This window comes from Gavialis gangeticus, unplaced genomic scaffold (assembly GCF_001723915.1).
Source record: "Gavialis gangeticus isolate Ggan-Ray unplaced genomic scaffold, GavGan_comp1, whole genome shotgun sequence".
NCBI lineage: Eukaryota > Metazoa > Chordata > Crocodylia > Gavialidae > Gavialis > Gavialis gangeticus.
This window is the reverse complement of record NW_017729032.1, coordinates 71494594-71496247: the sequence shown is the minus strand read 5'-3', so window position 1 is coordinate 71496247 and position 1654 is coordinate 71494594. Positions and strand designations below refer to the sequence as shown.

Genomic DNA, 1654 nt, shown 5'->3' with positions numbered 1-1654 from the left:
CCTCACCAGTCCTGTCCCCCAGGCCCCCAACCATTTTTGGCACTGGCAGGCTTCATATCTGCTGCAGCCTAGGGCATGGAGCACAGCTCCATCCTAGCCCCACAGTAGTGATGCAGCGCTGGCACTAGTGGCTGCTACAGGGCCAGGACATGCTCTGTACTCCAGGCTGCAGTGAAGACAGAGTCTGCCAGCACCACAACAAAAGTAGTGAGGTGCAGTGGGGAAGTGGGGGAAGAAGTGGTGTGGGGGGGAGACAGGAAGCAGCAGCCTGAGACTTCAGGAGAGGACTGGGGGGTGGGAGGGAAGGTGAGGGGAAAGAGGCAGGGGAAGGGAAGGGAGGCAGCCCCAACCAAGGGTTAGGGCTAGAGCTGTAGTAGCTGCCTCCCCATGCAACCTCATACTCAACTGTAAAGCAAAGGGCTTTTTTCCCCCACATTACTTGGGGGGGAAATGGCCTTTTAATCAAGTAAATGTGGTAAAAATACTTTTCTTTTTGTTTTCCAAGGCCGTATTCTTACAATTATATATTTTTTTCCTGCCCAAAATATCTCAGCAGCAAAATTTCAGGTACTAAGAAGGTATTGCATATGACTGTTTTATAAGGGGAGGCAATTAAAAATAATTCTAGCAGATGCCCTACACACAAAATTGAGTTCATCCCTATTCAACAAAACATTTAAACATGTGCTTGGGTCCATTCCTATTCAAAATGACACTTGTAAACCTGCTTAACTTTAATCAGTTGCTTAAAATCTGCTCATCATAATGCATATATAATACTGTATGATTTTACAAGGAAACAGGAAGTAGCTTTACACACCAGGGCAGAATAATTCATTTGCAAGTAGAAATAAAACAATGGCAAAGAAAACAGGTATAATACAGAATGACTAGCAGAGAGCAAATCTGAAAAAGAGTGGACTTACAGTGGGGTCATTTGTCTTCCGAAGCTTGTGTGTTAATGATAACAACTGTTCTACTGCAACCTTGGGCACATTTGGAATCTGTTTGAAAGACAAAAAAAAGTATGCATGAATGTGCATAAGTTACATATGTATGTATATGCACAGCATGTATGCATTTGCTTTAAATCACCCAAAAGGAATATATTTTAACAAAAAATATTAGTTTATGTACTAAACTATCATGATTGGAAGATTAATTTATATCTATTACATTAGAGGGTACTCAGATTAAAATATGAGTCATTTTTGCTATGCAAAAGAATTCTACATCATATAAGAAATGAAGCATTCATCATATATTGGAATATTTTCATTCATAATCATATCCATTAAGAAACAGAAACCAATAATTAAACTGGGGAAAGCATTGCAAGTACTTGCCATTTCTTTAATAACTTGAAATTCTTCCTCCTTGGTTAAGGATTTCACATTATGAAAGAGAAACAGAGTTAAAAGCTCTGGGCCCAGCCATTGCTGTGTGCTACTTCCAAGGACAGGAGGCTCCGCCAAGGCAATTATTCTGAATGAGGAGTGGATGGGAAAGATAGACCTACAAGAGAATGTATTTCAAAATGCATTACCTGGCCTATATAATAGGTAACAAATCTGAGCTTGCAACTTCCATATGGAACATGATCAATCTGCAAGTCAGTTATTGAACTTAGAAACCACAGACAATTGAGGTTAGA

General features: G+C 40.3%; 1 protein-coding gene across 1 annotated transcript in view; it reads right to left on the bottom strand.

Moving 5' to 3' along the window:
- Positions 1-1654, bottom strand: part of VWA8 (von Willebrand factor A domain containing 8) — a gene marked incomplete at its 5' end in the record, with an annotated part of 370441 nt that overhangs the window by 242581 nt on the left and 126206 nt on the right. The window contains 2 exons of the mRNA XM_019523815.1: positions 927-1004; positions 1347-1515. Coding sequence (XP_019379360.1) covers positions 927-1004; positions 1347-1515 — 247 coding nt within the window. The remainder of the gene's footprint in view (positions 1-926; positions 1005-1346; positions 1516-1654) is intronic.